The 22705-nt window shown below is 37.9% G+C and overlaps 1 protein-coding gene across 2 annotated transcripts; it reads right to left on the reverse strand.

Annotated features, from left to right (window-relative positions):
- Nucleotides 1-135: 135 nt before the first annotated feature.
- ezh1 (enhancer of zeste 1 polycomb repressive complex 2 subunit) lies at nucleotides 136-17951 on the reverse strand. Of its 2 annotated transcripts, XM_038278280.1 has the most exons (21): nucleotides 17817-17951; nucleotides 17405-17467; nucleotides 15224-15408; nucleotides 14957-15082; nucleotides 14564-14686; nucleotides 14272-14389; nucleotides 12873-13094; nucleotides 12304-12406; nucleotides 10725-10888; nucleotides 10502-10593; nucleotides 10248-10410; nucleotides 8662-8846; nucleotides 7365-7456; nucleotides 5676-5704; nucleotides 5456-5581; nucleotides 3335-3513; nucleotides 3155-3250; nucleotides 2985-3066; nucleotides 1129-1209; nucleotides 955-1039; nucleotides 136-834 (listed from the first exon to the last, which is right to left on the reverse strand). In XM_038278280.1, the coding sequence occupies exons 3-21, from the start codon at nucleotides 15401-15403 to the stop codon at nucleotides 774-776; spliced, it is 2307 nt and encodes a 768-aa protein (XP_038134208.1). In that variant the 5' UTR covers nucleotides 15404-15408; nucleotides 17405-17467; nucleotides 17817-17951; the 3' UTR covers nucleotides 136-773. The 2 variants fall into 2 exon arrangements, with proteins under 2 accessions (XP_038134208.1, XP_038134207.1); XM_038278279.1 differs by lacking the exon at nucleotides 17817-17951 and having other exon boundaries at nucleotides 17405-17643.
- Nucleotides 17952-22705: the final 4754 nt, after the last annotated feature.

Raw genomic sequence — 22705 nt, forward strand, 5'->3', positions numbered from 1 at the left:
ATATATATATATATATATATATATATATATATATATATATATAAAAGAACATAAAACTCATAGATTTTAACATATTGTGATCATGTTGAATTGGAGTGAAAACCTTTGCAAGGCACTGTATTAATGTTGCTTTCCTTTTTTAAAAACAATGGTAGAATATAAACTACTTTTACATGGGTGTGTCTTAAATGTGTAGAATAACACTGGTGATTTACCTTTTTCATAGTTTCACAACCTTTCTTTGCTATTATACAACATTTCACATGCAAATCTTTTAGCTTTACGATTTAGAATATTTTGGCACTTTTTTTATGTTTAAAGGAAGACACTTACTTTCACTATATTATTTTATTAACATGGTATGATGATGTTTGTATGTTTGCTGTATATACAATGAGTACCAATTCTTGAATTCTGGCGAGGTTTGACCTCTTCTTCGCCATCTACAAAGTTACATTCAGTCAGTCGGTTTCTCACCTAGGAGCCTATTTTTGCAGAAAATTGACACAAATTATCTTATATCGTGACTGAAATGTGTTAATGATGGTAGCTTTCCAGCAGACCAGTCAGGATACAAAGATTATAATCCACAATACTAAGTGACTGAACGGGAAGAGTATTTGACTGAAGCTAAAGTACTTGCCTTTTATGTTTAGTTGATGTGTCAAAAGACAGCACATGCATTGAACAGATCTACATTATGTATGCTGGAAAAGCTTGCATAATGTACAAAGATGTCAAACAAAGGCCAGTCTAAGGATGTAATAGCAAAGCTAAATCAGGTCCACCTCCCTCTCTATTCCCACGTACTTCAGAGCATCTGCTTGGCTGTATCTGTGGGTGAAAAAATGAAGGTAACAGTTTACAGAATAGAATTATAAAGATAAAAAAAAAATGTGTGTAGGCCTTTTACTTTTAAAACATTAGGGAGTCACATAAAGCCAGTTACTGTACCTGTAGTCAAAGAAGAGCTCCTCCCCCTGCAGGATAGCTCGCTTGGCAAAGATTCCAATACGGTGGTCTCCATTAACCATCACAACTGCATTGGTGGTAAAAAAAAAAAAAAACATCACCAAACAGAAGTCCTCAGGAAAAACCCTGATTCCAAATTGCAAATGAAAAACTCACCTTTAGCGTAGCAGTTGGGATTAACTGAATGATTTGCAAACCGTATTTTGTTCCCCTTTCTTGTAGCATCCACCACAAAATCTGCAGAGACAGTATTCTAGTTCAGGGTTTTTGAAGTAGGGTTCAGTTAAACGTTTGTGACATATTTTATATTTTGCCAATCTATCTTGGATTCCTATTTTTATATAAATCTAGGTTTAAGCTCATCAAATCCAGTCTCAAACATTACGGTGATTTATGTAAGTGCTTTATCTAAAACCATCAAACTCTTGTCACATTTTCGGTGGCAGGTCATTTATTGATAAAAGGAGGTAGAGGGAAATGAGCCACCAACAATCCTCCTATGGTAAACATGTACTAAGAGCATTAAGTGTTTAAAACCCCATTTAAACTATCCTCTTAAAAAGATCCTTGCCAATTTTGTACTGAGCTCAGTTAATCGGTTCCTTCCATCACGCTAGCACGGTTCCTCCCCTCCTAGTGACGATCTAAAGTACTACAGCTCTGCAGGATTGAAGGAGGGATAGAGCTAATTAAAATGGCTTATGTTTGTTTGCTATGTTTGGTTATAATTGGGACATTTTGTTGTTTGCAGGGAGACAGGCAAAGAAGGCAGCCTTTGGTGAATTACTTGACAGAGTCGGCTTTTGGGAATTGGATACTCAAACGATAGTTTATTCAGGGCTCACAGATGCAGGAAAACAATGACAGAGATTGAGGTTCATCACACTGCTAAGCAGAATCATCACTGGAAAGCGTGTGGCACGGTAGGGAAGCCGGTATTTTTACGAATGTCTGATATTTCATGATTATGGAGGCTGACTGTAAGGAGATGACGCGGTCTGCTCAAGTGCTCTTTGTTAGCTGAGAACTGAGCCTGAACTGAACCGCTCTGAGTCTACTGATGAAATAGTATCAGTTAAGCACGGTTTGGTTGTGTCTGGCACGGTCCGCTTCAGTTTGCATTCCATTTACAAGCAACAGTCATCTCAGTTACCGTGCTCGGACCGATCTCAACACAGTTTCAAAAGGATAGTGTAAATGGGGCAATAGTGAAGGTAGCTGTATGACATCAGATATTTGTGTATAAAGCAAAACATTTAGTGATTTAATTTGTTTTTACTGACTGTGCATCGGTTAACCATTCTGTTTGATAACCAGTCTGAAAAGAATCACATAATTTGTTCCATTCATGTTTCAGACACGACAAACTGGTTAGTAGCACCCTGTTTTCAACCTTCTGTTTTATTTCTATATAATCATTGACTTCTGTATAAAAAAAAACTGTACAAAACATGTTAAAGATAGTTTAAAATTCACAAACCTGCTTTTTGTACATATCACTACTTTAATGACAGCAGATTTGTGTAAGTAGGCTTGCACCTCAAAAAAATACATCTAAAAAAGTATTTTTTTTCCCCTAAAATAAGCTAATTTTTTTCTTGAATTGAGGAGGTGAGTGAGGCATAGGTAATGGAACAAGACAAATTACATTTAAAATAATAAGAAAAAAAAGCATTTTCTTATTTCAACTGCATATTGCTAAATTATCTTATTTTAAGAGTAACATATTAATTCAATTGGCAAATCATCTTAAAATAGAATTAAGGGTAAATACACTTTATTCAAGAAATGTTTTCTTATTTCTAGATCGTTTTTGCAGTGTGGGCCTTAGCTTGCCATTATGCCTAATAAAGATGCTATGAGTCATATCTATTCAAAATAAGATACCAACTGCTTATTATCTTTAAAATGAATTTCAATTCAAACATCCGAAACTTTCATTTCAAGCATTACCTGATAAGCTTAAATAAAACGTCTGGTAGTTCATAGCAGCAAGAAAAGGGAAAACTTGCCATTGTTCAAATTGAAAAGGAAGCTTGACATGTATTTGTCATAGATCCTTCCCCGTCGGTCTGCCTCGTCTTGAGAGATTAACTGTAGGTATAAATGAAACATATCTTTGTAAGAAGCAATTGTGAATAAAACATTTAAACAGAGATCTGATTAAACTGTTTGGACATGCCTCTCCGCAGTACTCAGAGATAAATTCATTCTTCTGCACAGGTTCCTTGATGAATGTTCCCCAACCAGCAACATCTGATGGAGCCAGCAGCAGGTGCTGAAAAAGAAGCGGCATATTAAAGATTGTTTTCATGGTGCGCAACAGAATCCGATGTCATTAGTGTCGGGCTCCTAAATGAACCTTTTTGAGGCCTCTTTGGATGCTGCAGTTCTTACAGGAGACCACTTTGCTGTCCCAGTGGTCTGCGGCTCCACAGGTCATGCAGAGATCTGGGTCGCACTCTCTCACTGCCAGGTAGCACGGACACTGTTTGGTGTTACACTGGGTTTTGCAACGGCAACCTGGGAAACGGTTCTGGCCTGAAAACCATTTAAACACAAGGAAACCGTGACCAGGAGAATCAGGAAACCAGATGGGCAAGCAGATCATTTTGGCCACTGGTAAAGTTTTTTTTATCATTGTAACCTAAAAGGCCAATAAACAGCAAAAAATGTAAACCTAAAGAAGTCTTTTTTTCTTGAATTGAAGAGGCAAGTTATAAACTTTGCCAGTTAAACATCACAATTCACATTTAAAATAAGAAAACAAAAAACAAAAAAACAATTGCATTGTCTTATTTCAGGAGCATATTATCCTAGGTAATTATCTTATTTTAAGAGTAAAAATACTAATTTCATTGGCAAATCATCTTAACCTTATTAACCTACTCAAATTAGGGGTAAATACACCTAATTTATGAAATTTTTAATTATTTCTAGCTTTTTTTTACAGTGTATGTGCATGTATATACAGATTTGTTGCATTCAGCATGTCTTGGGATCATGTGCCATGCATGCATTGCTCCTCCTTACATTTGTTATCCATGGCTAATATATATTTTTATATTTTTCTTCCCTTTTACTCAAATGCAGACTTGCATTTGTTGTGTTATTTTTTTTGTCATAAATGGAAAAAAGAAATATTGGCTTGGAAAATCAGTCCAAAAAAATCTGCAGCACATATCTGGGGCTGGCTAGACTGATGTCAAAATAATCAGTATTGGCCATAATTTAAATGTATCTCTGCTGTTTAATTGTTTATTGAGAAAAACAGCAACTCTGTCTTTCACATAACTGAAACTGGATGCATTAAAGCATCTAGATATGAAAAAGATGACTAACTTAGCATCCGAATGGGAAAGAAAAGCCGACTTTGTGGCAGTTGTTTTGATACGTAACAGACCAGTCTGAGCATTTTACAAACTGCTGATCTAATGGGATTTTTAAGCACAATCATCCCCTGGGTCTATAAAAAATACAGCAAAGAAGAGAAAACATCCTGCAATCAGTTGTAGAGAAAAAAACCTTGTTGATATCAGAAGCAGATAAAGATACTACTGCCGTGTTTAGTCTCAACCATTGTGCCTTTGGACAAGACACTGTATGATGCCATTGTGCCAGTATGGACCAAATAATTTGGTTTCTACCAGTTTTAAAGGAACAAGAGTCTAATCCTGTGGTGGCAAGGTGCACCTGATGAAGTGGCCAGAATCTATTACAGACACATTTTTGCAGACTTGTTGAAATACAGTTTTAAAGAGAGCAGCATAACACCCTCTGGGGAGGTAAAGAAAAACCTTAATCAACATTAAACTAAATATTCTGTTCAGCTGGGAAAACTGACCATAACAAGAGGCCCTGATGGATTTTTCTCTCTGCGGTGCTCTTTAATCCGCCATCCCTTCCCTCTCTGGGATTTATGTGTCAAGTTTTTTCAGACTGGAGGAGTTTGACTCATGCTGATGATGCTTTATATCAGGCACAGAGCCTATGACATCCCTTTGATTCCTCTCCAAGTCAATGGAGCACACACATGTGGGAAAGGGGGCTGCTTCCTGTTTGGCTTGGGCGCTTCTATGTACGGGAAAGGGCGGCGTAACATGGAAGAGGGAGGAGAGTGAACAAGTGAGGGGGAAAAAAAGTCCTTCCAAGCCAGAGAAAGATGTTTCCTTCTCTTCATCTGTTGTTAGAGCTCATAAAGGAAAACTGCAAATTCCTCCACCATGTGGCCATTTCAGGGACAGTTCCTCTGGGCCTGTCCTGTAGGGAAAGCCTGTGGCAAACACACAGCCATCTATCCCCCCAGAGAGCATAATTTCCCTTCTGAACACTGCCAGAAAACTACAGGCATTTAAAAATGCCCCATTACTGCTATTAAATGTGCTTTTTATAAAAAAATATATTTTGACCTAAGATACCAAACACAGTGACTGTTTGTGAAAGACCAAAAAAATAAAGGTGGATAGCAAAAGGTGATACTCACACTCATGTTCACACTGGCAAAACTTCTCACAAAAATTCTGGGTCATCACACAGGGGCAAGAGCTGTCACACGGATGGTCAGGGTGGTCACATGGCTGATAGTTGTACACCTGATTGGACGAGTTATCTGGAGCATCGTGGGGACAAAACAGAAAGACCAACACTACAAACTGTGCTCCGGAGCAAGGCGAAGTAATAATCATATCATAGGATTACTTTACCTTTCTTCAGCTGAATCTTTGCCCATAACCTGCAACAACAAACAATTAAAGGCACTTTTCAATAATTGGCTTTGCAGTTGATTACTCCTAAATGAGCACGAAGGGACAACAGACGTATTGCATTAAGTAGTTAACTTTGCAGTCAACACTGAATGCATAGAGAATGCTGGTCATGTCGGAAGAAAGGAAAGACTTATTTAACAGGAAGGAACCCTCAGCAGACCTGGAGCCAGAGCCAGCGACTGATTCAGGGTTTCAAAACCTAATTCAGTAACAAAACACAAAAGCAACAGTAGGAACTTTCCTTTGCTAAAAAAAAGGAGACTTGATGGCAAAAGTAGGTATTTTAGTGGCTTTACATACAACTAAATATATAATCTCTAAGCCAATAGTGAAACCTATGGCTAAAGGAGGAATAACTCGGTTTAACTGAGGAGGGAGACAGAGTTAAAACCAAGTGCATCATGGGTTATCTTACTCTTGGCTTTCTCTAGGGCAGAGGTCGGCGACCCAAACTGTTCAAAGAGACATATTGAACCGAATAAACAATGTCTAGAGCAGCAAAAATGTAAGTCTTATATAACCATCATATGGAAACAAGTGAATTAGCACACTATAAAAAAAGACTACATGGGCTTAAATATATAATAATCATTGATGATTAAATGTTAATCCTGGAGCAAATGTCATATCATATGACTACTCTGCTGTACAATATTTGGTGCTTTAAGTTTAAATTCTATAACAAATATTAGTGTATTATGTTTTGTCGAATTGATAAAATTATAGAAAAATAATAAAGAAATCAGTTTTTTGGTGTTATTTCTATTTTGAGGATTTGGGGAAAAATGGAAGAAAATGTACATCCCTGCATCAGAGCACTACCTGTTTGATCTGTGGACGGTTTTCTGTGGTTGCAACAAAACTAACTAGAGTAGTTGAGTTTGGAGATGCAATCCACTTCTTAAATCTATCTTTGCTCTCCTCTAATTTATCCAAAAGTTCTGCAATCACAATTTTTTCTCTCACTCCCAACTTGGTGGTCGGCTACATATTTACCATGCCTTCCCTGAAAATGCCTTTCCCAATAACTCTGTTTATTATTTGCCAGCTTCTCATTACAAAGCTAACATGCAGGCAAACCTTCCGCATTGGTAATGAAAGCAAATGATTCAGGACATTCTTTTTTTAATCATCAGCTATTTTCCCTTTTTTTCCCCTTTAAGATCTATGGCCTGAGACACACCCGCCGCTTTGCTTACAGCAGCCACTTGCCAGGCACAGCACCGCGCTAAAAGGTGTGTTGCAGGCTATGACGCAAATCTTCTTTGACAGAAATGTTTACATTTATTGTTTAAATTCATTTAAATCCAAATTTTTACAGCATTGGAAAAAAATATTAATGTTTGTTTGGCCTCCTGCACACCAGAAGTAACAAAATAAATCCACCTTTTTCCATTTTAATTTTTCAAGCTCCAGGGTTGCCGACCCCTGCTCCAGGGGTATCAAACCAAACAGGGTTATCTATTTTGTTGAATTGTTTATCTGTTTTCCAAGTATATTCAACCTTATATCCCCCCATTATATAAAATGGAAATAAAGTACATTTGTGTAGTGTAAACACAGACTGGTTGAAACCTTGGTACGAACAGTTCCAAGGCGCTGTGGGAATAACAGCTGATTACTTGCCTGTGTTTCCTTTTCTTCTTCTGGGGTGAGATGCCTCCATCTACTAAAGGAACACGGTGGATCAGAACCTCTTTTGCTGCAAACTCATAGACCTGGTGGAAAGGTCAATAACAGCCGTTTTAACCAGAAATCAGTCACTAAGTACACAAACAACTTTGTCCTTATAGCAATGATATGCGCAAACTCCATTTATCAGCTTTATTCCATCTACTGCTTTCAAAACTAGAGTGCAGAGACCAAAATCATGAGTATATCTGTACACACTGACACACAAACCACCTCTGGTTGCCAAAACTCAGATTTGGCCTCTTCCCCAGTACACATACATACATAATGCTGCAGCTGGCTTTAGCATTCTGAATGAGTGAGAAAGTGGGTGGGACTTTCTGGATATTAGCAGGGTTGTGACAGCCCAATGCTAAATCTGTTGCTTTTAGACAAGAAAATGGGCCTAAAAGGTGGAATATAAAATAAAGAGACTTGATCAATATACTGTTATAGAGAGTACTAACAAAACTAACACTAAAATGAATCCATATCTGGCTTCTTTGCAGACTTGCATCATACCGAACTATGAGAAATGTCACATCTGGTACGAATCCTTGTTTATGGGGCCATATGCCATACAGCCTAATTAGCAACGCCATGAAACCGCAGGCTCAATAAGCATGTGTCATTACACAGGAACTGATGCAAGCCCACACCCCCTCAAAAACAAACCAGGAATACGGTTTCTACTTTATAACTAAACAACCATGTGTCAAACTGAGATAACATAAAAAAGAACGTCTGTTTGGTAATTACCATTAAACAAAAGGTGTTAGATGGTAGTATATTATTTTGTTACATGTTTAATGGCTTATTTCATGTACGCTTGTTCTGCTAGAACGTCTGTTATGGGGTTTATAAATAGATCAAGGTGGAGCTCAGTTAAGATGATGTTCTTTGCCCTAACTTCAGCTGAATCCAGTAACTCTGAGCTACAACCAGTAAGCTGCTACTTTTCTTTACAATGTGAATTTGCCCAATTTTAAACTTACCCAGGATGCATTTATGTGAAAAGCAGGACACTCTACAACAACTTTTTCTTTCATGTTTTAATACCTGTTTATCTAATGTGAATCTTAATTCTAATAAAAATATTCTGTTAAGAACACAAAGTGGAAAAAAAGCTGCAAAATGCTTCTAAAATAAAATTTTTTAAGAAAAATAAATGCATTTTTCTGTTCCTGTTTAAGTGTAGTAAAGAACTTATGTCTGTTGGAGTTTCCTAATTAGTGCATTTCAGTACTTTTACCTGTTTGCAGTTCTTGGTACCAATAAGACGTGCGATGGAACAGAAGTTGTTAAAGTATGTGCCATGCAGCACCCTGAAGAGGGACTCCTCAGCTCCACTCCACTGGACCACACAGCACTCCTGCTGCTCAGCCTCATCCTCCCCTGGGCGCAGCTTGATTGGTGTCTGACAGCGCGAATTCCCCTCTTTTTCAGACGCAAAGACAAAAAAAGGGATTTGTCACAAAAAAGAAAAAAAAAGTTTCAATCTTTTTAACTGTTACTTCTAGAATTTTTGGATAATATATCAAACACAGATGTTTAAAGCTTGGGACACAGTTTTATAATTCAGTTTCCTGAAGTGTCTGGTGCCTTTTTTTTGTTCTTTATAAATCTGTTAGTTAACTACACTGCAGAAAGGATCTAGAAATAAGTCAACATTTATTTGATTGAGTGTATTTTGCCTTAATTTGAGCATGTAAATAAGAAGTATTTTTACTCTTAAAATAAGATAATTAGATAATATGCACAGGAAATAAGACAATGCAATTGTTATTTTTTTCCTATTTTAAATGTTAATTGTCTTGTTCCATTGGCAAAGTGTCTCACTTACCTCCTCAATTCAAGAAAAAAATTGACTTATTTTAAGAAAATATGATTAGATTTCAATTTTTTCCACAGTAACGTTCTCTAATGCACTTCCGAGGCCATCATAGAGCAGCTGGATTTGCAATAAAATCAGATTAAGCACAGGGGGACTATCAGAAACTGTTAATTGCCATTTCTAATTTTTTTTTTTTGTAATCCTATAGACACACTCATATTTGAAGGAGGGTCTTGAATATTCAAAACTGATTATTTTCCTATCCAGACAAGGCAGAGAGAGGTGAATGTTGCCTGGCAACAGGCTGGGTGGCTCAGTGCTATGGCCACATGCTCTACCTTCTTCATGCTCTGTGTCAGTCTGCTCAACAGTCTGTTTTTCCACATTATCTTTACACGTGTGAGAAAGTCTGCTGAGTCACCGGCTAAGCACAGCCAGTTTCCGGCACTGGTTTCAAGAACGGTGCTGATGGAAATACAGATGAGATATGCAGGGTGAAAAGAAGACAAAAAGCTAGCGGAAAGTTCTCATATTTCGCTCTTTCTGCACTCTACATTAGCATGTAAGCAGAAATAAAAAGAAGGGAGAAAAGCAAGAAGAGGAATGGAAAGGCAAGGTTTATGCAGACTGATTCATGCAAAAAAAGTGGTTTATTTTATTTGGCAGAGGAGAGTTGATATTGGGAGAAGATCTGAGAGGGGAAAGCAGGATATGGCTTAAATGCTTTGATCTGCAGCCAAATGTTGCCTTTTTCATACAGGTAGCTGCGGGTGAGGTAACACAGTCATGTAGAACGCAGGAAAATTGAGGAAGGTTATGGTAAATGATGCATCTAGTCTATGATTTCTGAAAACAAATTGTGTTTGAGCTTTGCTGAGTCCACCCAAGAGGAAACTCTAACTTCAAACACATTACAACATTTATATTGCAGAGACTGAAACTTCTAGGATTATTTAATTTTTTGAAACAAAACAAACCTCTTTTAGCTACAAATAATGTAATACCTGAGGAAGAGGTGGTTTCATGGTCACTTTCACCCTCTTTGCTTTCCTCAGCAGACCCAGTAGTTCCAGAACCTGTGGCGCTGGCGGGTCGCTGCTGCCTCCGTCGCCTGCGAGATCTCTGCGATCTTAACATATTCCGATCCACAAACTCTTTAGCTCCTTTCTGCATTAATGAAGGGTTGATAGGAAAAAAACCCGTAAGTGCTGAGTAATAGAAATGCTTTCTGAGTACAGAGCCCATGGCCTGGGTATACCTGACGCAGGAAACAGTCGTCACCACACGGTTCAGTCTCCATGCGGATCTCCTTACTCTTCCTCTTGTAAACGTTTGGTGTTGCATGAAAAGCTTCATGAACAGAAACAAAGTATTCTCACTACCTGCTGCACAAATTTTAACATTCAATGTAAATATAATAAAATATTGCAACAACATTATATCTGTCTGGGTCTTGAACGAAGCAAAGAAAGGGCTATTACGGTGAAGAAAACAGTCGTATTTGAAGCAACGTCTACAGAAGAGAGTATGGAAGGAATGCAACGACTGCTCCCTCTGCACAGACTTTGCAAAAGGTCCATCTAGGTTTGGGGTGCAGAGAGGGGGAAGCTTAACGGGGCCTGGTGGCTCCTGCAGATCCTTGTACCTGTGAAGAATGCGGGAAAAACATGTCAAATGTATTTTATTGGGAAATGATTTCACAGTAAGGTGGAAAAGTATTTGCTGCTCTAGAAATATCTTCATTTAAATATTTCACACAATCAAACAGATTTGATATTACAAATAGGTAAACTAAGTAAATACAAAGAGGAGACTTTTTCAAAGGAAAAATATGGTCCAAAGCAACCTTATGCCATGTAAAAGCAGATATGTTCCCCTTGTTAAATGAGTTGATTAATGGTGATTAACCACAATTTTTGGTTTCAGTATTAATGTACAGATTCAAGTCTAATTAGTGGATGGCCAGCAATATGAAGAAATCACTCAAACAGAGCCTGATCGGCAACTTGAAGTTGGCCAAAAAAAAATCTAAAAAACCAATGCACCATGTCTTGATCTAAACAATTTAGAGAGCAGTTGAGAAACATCGTCATTAGAATGTATCAGTCTTAAAAAGGTTTTAATAAAGCATTTCTAAAAGAGACAGTCATCCAGTAGGACTGAAAATAACCCAAAACATCTAAACCACTGCAAGCCCCACCTGCTTAAAATAAAATTATTAGAAATTATTAAACAAAAAAATTAAACAAAGAGAGACTAGAAAAAGACTATATGATAAAGTTCATGGGTAAAATCTGACCAGACAAAATAAAGGCAGATATGTCCAATTCCATCAGGTATAAAACTCACCCAACATTTAATAAAACTGCATTATTTGATTAGAAAGCTTGGCAGAAGGGTCAGAAAAATATATTCTGCTCTGCTGAAAACAAATATTTGGTCGTTTTTGAATGTATGGTTGAACTTTGGGAGCCTAAGTTGTGGTTAAACTTTAGGACAATAATATAAAACTCAATACCAATCCCCTCAGAAGGTTTCATTAAAAACACTACATGAAAAAACCCCCAAAAAGGTCTGGAAATGGCCTATTCAAAGTCTTGATTTAAAGACTTAGTGGAAACTAGGTGAATGAAAATTCCCCATAGAGTGTCATATGGCTCTGGATACCTTTATACAAGATGAAATTATTATTTAAAAAAACTAAAATATACATTTTCTATATTAGATTAATCAATCTGTTTGATGATTAAACAAAGTGCAATGTTTAGACATATATCAAGGCTGTCATACCGTGTCAAAACTCTTTCATATGACTAGAAGTAACACAAGAAACAATAAAAAAAATAATAATTTGAATACAGAAGACTTTTCTGTAGATGTTTCTTTCTAAATGTTGAAACTCTTTCAGATCTTGTTGCAAATACACTTTTGAGTAGGAGAGCCAGAGAGGAACCCAGCATTCTTAATTCACCTCTAGCTGCTTACATCTCCATGGTGAACGCTAAGCAACAGACTAATGATCACGGTGCAAACAGATCCCCTTTACTACACTTTTCTTACTTTTCTTTCAGCTCCTCTGTAGTGCCCTTGTAGGGGAACATTGAGGCGATGACTGTAAATATCTTATTGTTGGGGATCCTCTTGTTGCTGGACACATCCTTCACTTTTGAGAAACAAAGCAAGTCGTGTTACACAAGAGATCCTGATGTGACCAAACATCAGGTTTTGATACAGATACACAAACACACATTATGCAACTTGTACGTTTACACATTTTGCAATAAGACTGTTAATTTTTTCCAAATCTCATGGGCAGTCAGTAATAATAAAGTTGTAGAAGTTGTACTTCTCTTTATTTGTTGTATCTTTGTACATTTCTAATGGATTCAGTGTAAGCAAAGTGTGCAGCCTCCACTTAATCCAAACACAGCTCTGTAATAGGAGTCAGGCCATATCAGTGTCATGAACAAACAAGTTCCCTCAAACAAGGGAAAACAAGGGCAGCTTTAATGCAACAATGCCAGTTCAAGAGCTGCTGTGGCAGGGCGACCTTGTGGCAGCTGCAGTGTAGGAAAGAAGAACAGTATGTGCCTTGTTCACGCTGAAGCACTCCAAACACAGAGACTCACCCTCACTGGTGCCTCTCCTTTTTCTCTTGATTAATGTTCCAGCTTTAGTCTCTTCTGAGCCTTCCACCGAGCTCCTCCTCATCATCCTCTCTTCTTCTTTCTTCCCCATGAGCTCTGCTGCTGTCACTCCTCCCTCCTCCTCTTCGTCTTCCTCATGGTCAGAGTATTGGCTCAAGGCATCAACAAGCTCTTTAAAGATCTCGTCGCTTATGAACCCACCCTCTGCAATAAAAAAACATAACATGAACACAAAAACCATTAAAGTTATTCTTTAAAACATCTTAAAATTAGACTTCTACTATGAAATTCAGATAAAGTTTACCTACAATTTATGTAGTACTACTATGACAACCACAAAATTTTTTGGTTGATAAGCCAATGCAAAGTGTTAATATTTAAAATATATATATATATATATATTTATAGGTAAGTATATATATTTATATAAATAAATATATATATAGAGAGAGACAGATAGATATAATAAACAGCAGATTACTGTGCAATATACTCAAGAAATCAGATGCATTTTAACACATATTTAATGCAATCTAACAACTACGGTTATGAAATTTACAGGGGATTACAGGTCTGAACTTCCATAGAATTGAATGAGAAATCGCCACTGATATAAAAATATATATGAAGAATTATTTTTGCAAAAACAGATAAAAGTCATCTTTGAAAAAAAAAAAGCTCAGGCAAAAATTTTACTCTTTGCATAGCACTAACAAAAAGTTTTTGTTTGTTGTTGACAGTTTATAAAAAAAATAAGAGTTATCTTTTTTCGCAAAAGAACTCAGAGGCCGATGGTCAGTGTTGAGGGACTCACAGCTCAGGTGGTAGCGTCTGTTGACAGTTCAACTATTTGTTTTGCATTCAAGTAATTTTACTCTAATTGAAACCAATACTAATAATCTCAGTTGTGGCTCTTGAAAAGATACTTAAAGCATCTCCAGAACACTTGTGGAGTTGGTGCTCTCCTCATCATTGGCCTACATATAAAAGTCTTTATATTACAGAAAACTAACAGCACATGGAACCATAATTCCAACATCATCTCCATCCTAAAACACAGCGTTGGCAGGATCGCTCTACATACAGGGAAATTCTGAGAGATAATTGGTAGAAGCTGGTTACAAGCTGGAGGATAAACAAACACCTGAGCTACAATGGGAAAGTTTGGAAGAAAGCTTATTCATGTGTTAAACAAAGACGTTCAAAGTCATTATTGAAATCAAACGATGAATCAGCTATTCTAAAAAGAAAAATTTCAGTCTCTTCAGGTGCAAAGCTGATAAGACACAAACCCCCAGAAATATCATACTGTGATTATGAACCATGGATATGAGTCACAGGAAATAAAATCACTTTTAAGGCACTGTTTATTACTTTATACCTCTGTCACCATGAACGCCATCATAGTTGTCAATGAGCTCTTCCAAAAAGGCCTCATCCTGTTCAAGCACCTCATCACCCATGTAAGGGATGTTGTGGAGGAAGGTCTCATCTTCCACCTAGAAAACAAAGAAACTCTTATAATATAATGTGAAACACTATTTGAAGCTCCATTCAACACAGTGACTTGAGATATTTCCAAGTGCTTCAAAATGAGGAAAATGATATATTATTCACAAAGACAGATGGAGAGAGCACAAAACTAACAACACTGGTAAGAGGGTGTATCATACCATGAAGTTGTGCTGCAGTGGTGACCATGAGTACATAAAGGGGATCCCTGCTACTGTAGATAGAGGCTTCATGGCAACGGCCTGAGAATTGAATTCTGGGAAGCCAAACTCCACGGTACACATCTAGAGGAGGAGCAGAGGTGAGCTATAGAGGACCCTACTCTGAAGACATCCTTTAAATAATTATAAGCTAATGCTGTTCCATCTCAGACAGAGAAAATAGATAAAATGCTGTGATACAACACTTTTGCAATATAATCTCCTTAAGGTCATTAGTTTCCTCTTTTACTGTCTGATTTGGTTGCATTAAGATTTTTACTTTTTACTTAGATGCAGAATATAAAGCTGGATACGTTTCACTCAGGAGCAATTCCTTTTAAACAGAGAACATACCTTCTTGTTTGCCAGAGATCCACTAAAGGTTGAGACAGGAACAGCCTGAATCCTGAGCTTGGACCACTCTGTGTTTAGGAGATTAGTCTGCAGCTCAATCTTCTCCCTGTTGGACGTGAACAAGCTCTGGAAACAAACACATAAAGACCAAAGTGTGTAAAACACAAATAAAGGCCATAAACCACATATAAACACAACAATGTTTTTTTCAATAGACCTGGACTTAAATAGATATATTTGATGTGTTAAACAAATGGTTTAACCCACCTTTACTTTATCAACTTTTTTAAGACGTTTTTGCTGGCGAAGGCGCATATACTCAGACTTGACCCTCCTTCTCCACTCCAGCAGACTGCGGGAAGGGGTGAAGGAGCCAGGCTGCGGCTTTGGGGTTGATGGGACGGCACTGGTGCCAGAGTCCAGGGCTGCAGCAGCTGTTTCTTCCATTATTCCTTAAAAGGTCAAAAAGCTATTTCAGCAAGGAGGTTGAACCTGGTAGTAGATTCAAATTCCATATTGTTGGTCTGTCACCTGACCTTCAAAATAAAATCACTACTTTAGATTTTGCTGTAGTTTTGGGAGGCACACCAGTTAATTTCAGTTTCAGTTAATTCGATCTTATTCTCTTATGTAAATACTCTTTACAAACTAAACAGGATTCATAAAAGATTATTAAGGTTTGGAACATTTCTTAAACCTAATGTTACAGTGCTTTATCCCTTCCAAAATCACTGTTTTTTGGGAACACAAACATGCTTCATAGTTAATTTGCCCAAAAACGGTCAGCATCAGATAAAAAAAAAAAAAAAAAAAAAAAAAAAAGATTTTCTGAATCAATCAAAGGTCCAGCATGAAGGGGAGAACATTGGGACTCCACTCTCACTGCCCAGAAAAAAAAATGTATTTAGCAGCATGTTGACAGAGTGGACCTTCAAGTAAGACAAGAATTTACAGATTCCCAGGTGGACAAACCAAACGGCTTCCAGGCAAACCTATATTTGCATAACAAAACAAAAACAGAGTGAACAGGAAAGAAAGAGTTGGACCAGCCAAGGTAAAACCCTTCCAACCTAAGAACACTGTAGCAGCTGTTAAGCATGGTGGAGGTAGAATCATGTTGAGGGTCTATTTACCTGCCACATATACTGTTGGTGCACAAAAAAATGTGTAGAAGAAAAAACTTATGCCAGATTCCTTGATTTCACTTTGAATCAAAGGTTAAGATGTGGAAACTGAATTTTCCACCAGCACAATGATCAAAGACTCAGAAAAAACTATGCTTGAATATATTTAGCTATACTGCGATGGACTGGTGACCTGTCCAGGGTGTACCCCGCCTCTCGCCCATTGACAGCTGGAGATAGGCACCGGCAGTCCTCGCGACCCAGATTGGGACAAGAGTGTCAGATAATGGATGGATGGATATTTAGCTATAAAGTTAAAATTAAAATGAGAATTTTCGTTCAAGAATTAGTGGGGATTTACAAATATCTAGCTGCTGTTCAAATGTTCTTAATGATAAAGATCATAGATAATTCACAATAAAGCCAAACTTGGATTCAGATTTTTTTTTCTATTACAAATTTAATTAAGTTGATGCTTTTCATACCACCTTATTTGTAATTATCAAATAAAAATCCAAATGCATCTATGACATTTATGGGCTGAGGTCATAGGCACTTCAACTAAAATGTATTCTAATATATCCTAGTAATTTTTAGTTTTTTTCAACATAAAAATAAAGCAAGTTGATCATAAAATACAACTTGGTGAAAAAAAGGGGGGCCTAATAGATCTTCAACAAGCTGTTCGATGAAGTAACAAATTTTTCTGAAAAATAAATAAATAAACAAATAACTTCCCCATTTAACCTGAATATAACCCTCTTTGAAACAGTGCCCCCTTCTGTTGGCAAAACAAAATTGACATCTTCTGAGGAAAACAAGCCCTACCGTGCGGGGGATTTAAACTGCACCCTGATTTCCAGCTAATTTCTAAGGGTCTTTATTAAAAATGCAGAGGCTAATTATAGTGGGTCTAATTCAGGTCTATGAATTGAACAACATGAAGCATCCACATTGCTTCAAAGTGGGCGTGCCTCAGCAGAGCAGAAAAGTGCGTAGTACAGTTTTCCTGTGCTTCATGATGGCCTGAGTGAACATCAACATCACATTCTGCTATTTAACAACATGAAAAAAATGAGCCCAGAGGCAAAAACTTGGCGTCGAAAATTGAAAAAGGTTTTTTTTTTTTTTTGGATCAAGGAGAAAGACGCCTGCAAACGTGTGATCCAACACGGATGAAGCGCGCTGCGTCCTCAGGGTGCAGCCACGGCAGCTACGCGGTGTCCATTTAAATGGACCCTAGCTTCACAATGACGGCGCGACATTCTGGTACACGAGTGGGCGCGTTTACATCCACGCATTAACTGTCGCGGTTATTAAATACCTTCAAATCCTCGCGTCCTTTCTGTTGCGACTTGCAGCCCCGCAATGCGATCAGGTCCCCTCTCTGCGTGCGTAAGAGAGAGAGAGAGGGGGAGAGAGGGGGAGAGAGAGAGGGGATGTAGGAGAAATCAGAGAAATCCTAACGTTGTCCTTCTGCAGTAGGGTTGTTGTTGATTACAAATAGCTCAACCCGAGCAGGATAGTGACGTCTTTACTATGATAAAGCCTTTCCGTAAAGCCTTCATCTGTTCTGCGTAATGGGAATAAAACGCAGCTTGCAGCAGCAATGGCTTAAGCATTACTCACACATACAGGAACCAATTAGGCCTATGTCTTCAGAGCTTTATACCCCTAATAATGCACAGGCATTGCAATATTTGCGTCTGAATAGATATAAATCGTTTAGAACATACCTCCTGTAGGTGCAAAAATATATCAATACTCTTTGACAAAAAAAAAAAATGGAATAGCTTAAAATAATAAAAACAATCTAGCTTTATCTTTGAACAAAAACCGTTTCTGCATGCATACTAGCAATTTACAAAAAATAGAATAAATGATAAAGCCAGCTTCCAGTTTCCTAAAATTCCAACGGACTTCTATCGGAGGAAATTCAGTCTAGCTGCTGTTCATCTTTTCTTCCTGTAGAGGGCGCCCAACACATTTTCTCTTGTGTTTTGGAGGACGGCTGAGACAAGAAAAGCTCTGGTGTCAGAAAGGGACACAGAATATGACTAAACTAACAATTTAAGTGAATATCAATTGTTTTGAGAGTACCACAAATGTGATGGATAAGAAAATGCAGAAAAATATGTAGCTAAATGTATCATTAAATCTGGAAATGCTTATATTTTTACCCTTTTATTTTTGTATATTATATTGGTTATATTATAATCCAATTGAATCATTTTTGGGTCTAGTCCCTACTGACACCCTATAAAGACTGCCTCTCCATTCTATCATTGACAACTACAGTATTGGCTAACCACTTATGCCATGTGGACAAGCATGGACAGGAATGCTCTTGCACTGTCAAAGCAAAACAATATGAACGAACCTATGCATGAGCACAGGGTGTATGTACACTCAAATCTGCAAGGTCACCGTTCAACTTAGCTAGTTCTTGCCGAGAGGCTTCAGTGCTAACAACTGTGCCATTTTGTAACCCTGAAATTAAAATGTCAGCCATAGATTTAATAATAGAAAGTCAACAGCCAAACATATATCCTAAAGATAATGAGAAAAATTTGAATAAGTAAAATAAAATAATATTGATTTTGGGGCTGCATAAGGCATTCATGGCCAACCTCCATATAAAGCCTTAAATGGTCAAACTCCATCTTATATCAGAGATCTGATTGTTCCTTATGTCCCTAACAGATCACTTCGCTCTCAATCTGCAGGTTTAATAGTGGTTCCTAGAATTTCTAAAAGTAGAATGGGAGGCAGATCTTTTAGTTATCAGGCTCCTCTAATGTAGAACCAACTATCAGTTTTAGTCTGTGAGGCAGACACCCTGTCTACTCTTAAAACTTTCCTTTTTGATAAAGCTTATAGTTAGAGTGGCTCAGGTTATCCTGAGCTATCTCTATAGTTATGCTGCTGTAGGTTTAGACTGCTGGAGGACAGAGGGATCCCTTTTTCATCATTATGCTTCATTCTATCTCTATTCTCCCACTCTGCAGAATCTGTTAGTGTAATCACTAACATTATGCTCTCTCTGCTTTTTCTCATAGTAGCTTTATCTGGTCTGTTCCCTGTTTTGCTGTGACTCCACCCTAGAGAGAAATATCAGTTGTGCTGCTGTCATCAACACTTTTGTTTATAGATGTTGGAGATAGGCCTGTTTTCCAGTTTTTTAGATAGAAAACTTTGAATCCATTTTACTGTATGATCTGGTGAACTCTAAAGTGCCTGGAGATGACGTGTTGTGACATGGTGCTATATAAATAATAAACTGAATTGAATTGAACAAGCGAGCTGCATTAGGTTCACAACCCAAATGTACACTATAAAGCTCCTTTGATTGCTAAAACACACGTTTGATGTTAACTCTGACAGCTCCGCAAGTTTTGATTGATTGGTCTTCAGAACTATAATGGACTTGTGTTGAACAATGTTTATAGCAAAATTAAAATAACTGGAAATGCATATTTTTCAGAAATTAACATATGTTTTAAAATGGTTACTTTTTTTTTTCAATCCCAAAGTTTTTAAAGGAATAAATTAATTAAAATAAAATAATCATTAAATCTTCCTATGAAGCAGTTTATTAACATACAATGTTATCTCTTCTTGAGGGATTTAATAATTAGCTATTTTGTTATTATATAAGTAGTACAACATGCGGCCGTTCTTTTGGATGAAATCGTGATAAAATGGTTAACTCTAATAAAGCTTAAATAAAGTCTTTGGACACAAAAAATAGTAATGTTTTGAATATCCTAGTTTGGTCTCCTGCATGGACCAACAAAGTGCACATATTTCCCTTAGAGTTGAGGAGAAGATTCAAATGTTAGTCTGTTACTTTGCAAACTAATTTTGAAGTATTTGGGATTTCGGTCCTCTAGAAAGACTCTAATTATGCCCATGTTCCAAACATCTACCTAAAACTCTCAATCTACAACCCAAGATAGAGATTTTTCTTAAAAATGTTCCGCAACAGTTAAGGAACCATCTAGGCTCATGCCTGCCATTAAAAAGAGATTGCAGGAACACCATATACAGTATTACAGTTCCCAGTCACTGAGCAGCAGACCACCAAGAAAAAAGCCATTCTGCCAATGATGAAGTCTGTAAACTTGATTAAATTTACAGCTGTCTTTAGGAGACATTTTTTATGATAAAATAAGACAATGATTAAGCTGCTAGTTCTCAATGGCAACAAGTAGTGGGTATTTAGGATGTTCAAGGTGAGGCTGCTTTTTAAACCCCCAGCTAGGCTTTATTACATGGACATATTAAATGTTCCAACAGCATTTGATCTCAAACATACATTAAGACCTATTTTAAAATCAGGGAAGCGGGTCAGCATTTCTCTTCTGGAAAAACTTTCCCTCACCTCTATAGAAAATTCTGGACAATTCTGAAAAGGATATATCTGTACCATGGAAAAAATAATAACTTAAATAAAATCAAGAACATCAGAAACTAAAACATCTAAAGAATTTGTTTCATACTGTTGGGATCCAGAGGCTTGCCCACCAGAGGGCGCAGAGGATCCCTTCCTGGTGGTTTGTACTCCTGTTGGGATCTGGGGTGCTGTCTACCTTCCTCCACCAGAGGGCGTTTTGGATCTCCTGAAGCTGGAGCTGACTTCACCAGCTGCTCCTCATCTGCTCATCAGGAGACCAGTACTTAAGTGGGCTGTGGACAACACTCCAGTGCCAGAGTGTTTTGCCAGTTATGGTTAGCAAGCCTGAGCCAACCTGCCTGCCTGAATCTAGACTCCCCGATAGCCTGAACCTGAACCTAACCTGTTTTGTCCTCTCTGCTTCTAGGAAGAACCTGTCTGAAATCTGAAACTCTGGAAGAGTTTCTCTGTCTGAAACCAGTTTGTCTGACTACAGAAGAACCCTGGAGATCAGAAACTCTGGAAGAGTTTCTCTGTCTGAAACCAGTCTGTCTGATCACGGAAGAACCCTGGAGAATCAAACCTGTCAGCCCTCATCCTGCCGTCAGCCTCTGGATAGTGATGGGCAAGTGAAGCCTCATGAAGCAATGAAGCTTTCCAACGCCAAGTGTTGAAAAAAGTTTATTACTCGATGCTTCATTCATCACTCACTAGTGACATCTGCTGGTGAAACTGTAACAGCCTTGTTACTCAGTTGGATCATACTTCCAAATATTAGGAAATGCAATATTGTCACAAAGTTTTCATCAAACTCATGTTTAGTAAGAGGAGAATCCTATTCAATTGTCATGTTTTAATGATTAAAATGATTTGTAGCCAATCTAATCCTTGACCATCAGTGGTGGTGTTAGGTTTTCTTTTATGACATGGACTTATTAGACAATGAAGATATGTGTTACTTTAATGTATTGAGAACTGAGTGACTGTTGCTGCAGACTCTGTGTACTTTGAGCTTGAAACTTGCTTCCTTAAAGACAGAATTTGTTTAAAATCATCTCTTCCTAGGAGTTCTAGTTCTGATTCTTAATATCAAGTTACACATAGAGTTTGCCTCTTCTAATGGCTTTTAGTCTGGTTTTGATGTGTGATTCTGATGCATCTCCTGATTAAACAAAAGAAAATATAGAAATTTCTGGATTTTAGGTTTAATTGTTTTTATTTAGGAATATGACTTTTTTCACTGTTTCAGGTTGTGATTGTGATCTGTCATCTCATAATACTCCCACATATGAGAGGTTTTTCTCTTTTTTGACGGCTCCATTACAACCACTGCTGATGAAAACTGTTCTGCTGAGACCAAACCACCTACTACAACCCACAAAGCAACAGGATTCATCGCGCTTTTATTTTGAAAACCGACACGCAAAATGAAGCAGTCACGTGACCAATGCAATGCGAGGCCTCGTTTGTTGCCAGTCACGTGGTTTTCAACAAGACAACACAGGCCTCGAAGCGGGGCTTCATTGACACGCCCCCTTATTACTCGGTACAAGCCTCGAAGCCTGGCTTCAGATAGCCCATCACTACCTCTTGACCCTCCAGGTTTCCCCCTCTGCCGCTCTGCTCAAACCTCTGAACAGGTACAAACCTGCGCTCACTCAACCAGCAAGATTACCTGGACTTCTGCTAACCATTCTGTCCCCCTCTGCAGTGAAAATCAGTCGTGACCAGTCCTGGACCAGAATTTCCCCAGAATCAGTTCTGTGTTCAAACCTGTGTGTTTCAATAAACCTTTGAACTTTTTCCCCTGTCTCAGAGTGTGTTCTGCATTTGGGCTAGAATCACATCCCAAACATGACACATAGTACTTTGCTGAATGTTTGCTTGGGACAGGGGATTGGTTCTTTGCACATTTAGTTTAAGCTAAATGTGAAAAAAAAAAAAAAAAAAATCCCTTCCCTTTATTGTCCCACAATGGGGAAAATTTGACAGATTCCCCCTGGGGAGCAGTGGGCTGACATTGTGTGGTGCCTGGGGAGCAATCAGGGGTTAAGGACTTTCCTCAGGAACCCAGAGTGGAGGCTATGGGGATAAAATCGGGTACTTGCAACCTTCTCAGAGCACAAGCGCACTTCTCTAACCCACTAGGCCAACACTCCCCTCCAACTCCCCAAGTCAGGGGTCAAACATAGACATACTGTAGAAAGGGAAAATAGCAGATTAAACATA

Source organism: Cyprinodon tularosa, unplaced genomic scaffold (assembly GCF_016077235.1).
Source record: "Cyprinodon tularosa strain WSP-4 unplaced genomic scaffold, ASM1607723v1 ctg14, whole genome shotgun sequence".
Lineage (NCBI taxonomy): Eukaryota > Metazoa > Chordata > Actinopteri > Cyprinodontiformes > Cyprinodontidae > Cyprinodon > Cyprinodon tularosa.